The sequence below is a fragment of the Oxyura jamaicensis genome, chromosome 5 (assembly GCF_011077185.1).
Source record: "Oxyura jamaicensis isolate SHBP4307 breed ruddy duck chromosome 5, BPBGC_Ojam_1.0, whole genome shotgun sequence".
Classification (NCBI taxonomy): domain Eukaryota; kingdom Metazoa; phylum Chordata; class Aves; order Anseriformes; family Anatidae; genus Oxyura; species Oxyura jamaicensis.
In genome coordinates this window covers 55,567,476-55,569,367 of record NC_048897.1, presented here as the reverse complement: position 1 = coordinate 55,569,367, position 1,892 = coordinate 55,567,476, and the positions used below count along the sequence as shown (strand labels likewise).

The window sequence follows — 1,892 nt, the reverse complement described above, 5'->3', positions numbered from 1 at the left end:
TACAAATGTATTTTATATTAGAATTACTGTTTTGCTGCTACACGTATCTTGAATCTCATTGTTGGATTGGTGGGAATCCTGATGTCAGCAGTATTAATTTCTTAGTGTTTTTGAAGAAAATACTATCCACCCAGTTTTGTCTATAGTACTTGGAGAAATAAATGTTAAAATACATACCAGCATTATCAATATCTAGCACCAAAGAAATGACATACAAAAATGTCAAAAAGACAATATACTGTGTTTCTTTAATTTAGTGAGAGAATAGCATGTAACAAGTAGAAAAAATTATAGGGAATATCCATTAAAATACTCTGTAGTGACAGAACATACAGCTCAAATAATCTTAATCATTTTGGTGACTGTTTCTTCAGTTTCTGCCTTGCTTTCATGCGTTGTATCTTTTCTTCTTTTAGTGCCTTCAGAAGTTTATCTAAACGGGAGTGAAACATAATTTGTCATTAACAATATCACTGTTGACAAGAATTTTAAGAAAAATAAATAATTTGTTGAGCAAACTAATAACTTGCCATTGCTTGTCTTGTTTAGCAAATACCTGTAAACTAGTTTCTCACACGTATTAAAAATAATGAGTATTAAACTGGATAAAGGTAGGTATTGCTATGACAGAGGAAAAAAACTATTAATTTCCTGTTCTGGAAAGTAATGTATGCAAACTATGTATGACAATTGCTTTGAGGTCTTCCTTTCAGGGCCTGTCTGATGAATGCCCCTGGGCTCCTGTAACCAGCAGTTGGGCGAGTGTTGGGACTGACAGCCATTGGCCATGGTGAAAGGCCAAGATCCTTCCATCCTTCCTTCGGTACCAACGCCCTCCGTAAGCACTAGCTGCTGAGCTGCTTTATCTCCCGTGTTTCCTTCGTGTCAGGTAGGTTTTGAAACTGAAGTGCCCAACTCATTTCACACTTTCTCCGAAGCCTTCGACCACCTGCAGCTGTCACTGGCCTTTGCTTTACGTCAGCGATGCTCTACAGCCGCAGGGCCTCGTTACTAGAAGCGCCTAACTTCTGGAGGGATGAACCCCCGTCGGTTTCAGCGGCCTGACCTCCCCGCCGACACCCGTTAACCCCGGGGCTGCGCTTCCGCCGCTGACCCCGCGCCCGCCCCGGGGGGACGCACACTGCTGCGGGTCGAAGCCGTCGCCGACGAGGGCCAGCAGCTCCAGCTCCTTGAGGCGGATGCCCAGCTCGCAGATCTCGCCCTCCAGCTGCGGCTGCTCCCCGGGCCGCCGCGCCGCGCCCGCGCTCTCCTCCGCCGCCGCGGGGCAGAAGAAGCGCAGCGGCTCGTAGGCGATGGGCGCCAGCCCCGGGGGCCAGCGGGGCGCCACGGCGGCCGGCGGGGGCTGCCACGGCCCGCACACGGCCGCCAAGAGCTTCCGCGGGCCGCCGCCGCCTTCGGCCGGGGGAGCGCCGGGCTCGGCGCGGTCGTGGAAGGGGGGGAAGTAGAGGGGCCGCAGCGGGGGCTGCTCGCTCATGGCGCCGCCTGCCCGCCCGCCCGCTGCCGCCAACGGCGGTTGTCCCGGAGACAGCCGGGCTCGAGTCGGCTCGGCCGGGACCGGCCGCCCTCCATGCCGGGCGCCGCGCCGGCACGCTGCCCTCGCCCCATGTCGGCGGGGAGCTCGGCTCCCCTCAGCGGCCGCCGGGGGAGGTCGAGCCGCGAGTCCTCGCGCGCCCGGCGGCCGTGTGTGGGTACCGGGGCGGGCCCGGCCGGTGCCTGCAAGCGCCTGCACAGCCGCGAGGAGCGACGCCGGGGCGCTGCGGGGCCCGGCAGTGCCGGTAAGGCGCCCGCCCTCCGTGAGGGGCCGCCCGCCGCCCTCCGCGGCAACCCGCGCTTCCCGGGGGCATGGAAGAATTCTTAGTGGAGAGTGAAGG

The 1,892-nt window shown here is 56.6% G+C and overlaps 1 protein-coding gene across 1 annotated transcript; it reads right to left on the bottom strand.

The window, feature by feature from the left end:
- Positions 1–222: 222 nt before the first annotated feature.
- Positions 223–1,554, bottom strand: C5H11orf91 (chromosome 5 C11orf91 homolog). Its single transcript, XM_035326726.1, has 2 exons — positions 1,141–1,554; positions 223–433 (listed from the first exon to the last, which is right to left on the bottom strand). The coding sequence occupies exons 1-2, from the start codon at positions 1,493–1,495 to the stop codon at positions 351–353; spliced, it is 438 nt and encodes a 145-aa protein (XP_035182617.1). The 5' UTR covers positions 1,496–1,554; the 3' UTR covers positions 223–350.
- Between the last annotated feature and the right edge of the window lie 338 nt (positions 1,555–1,892).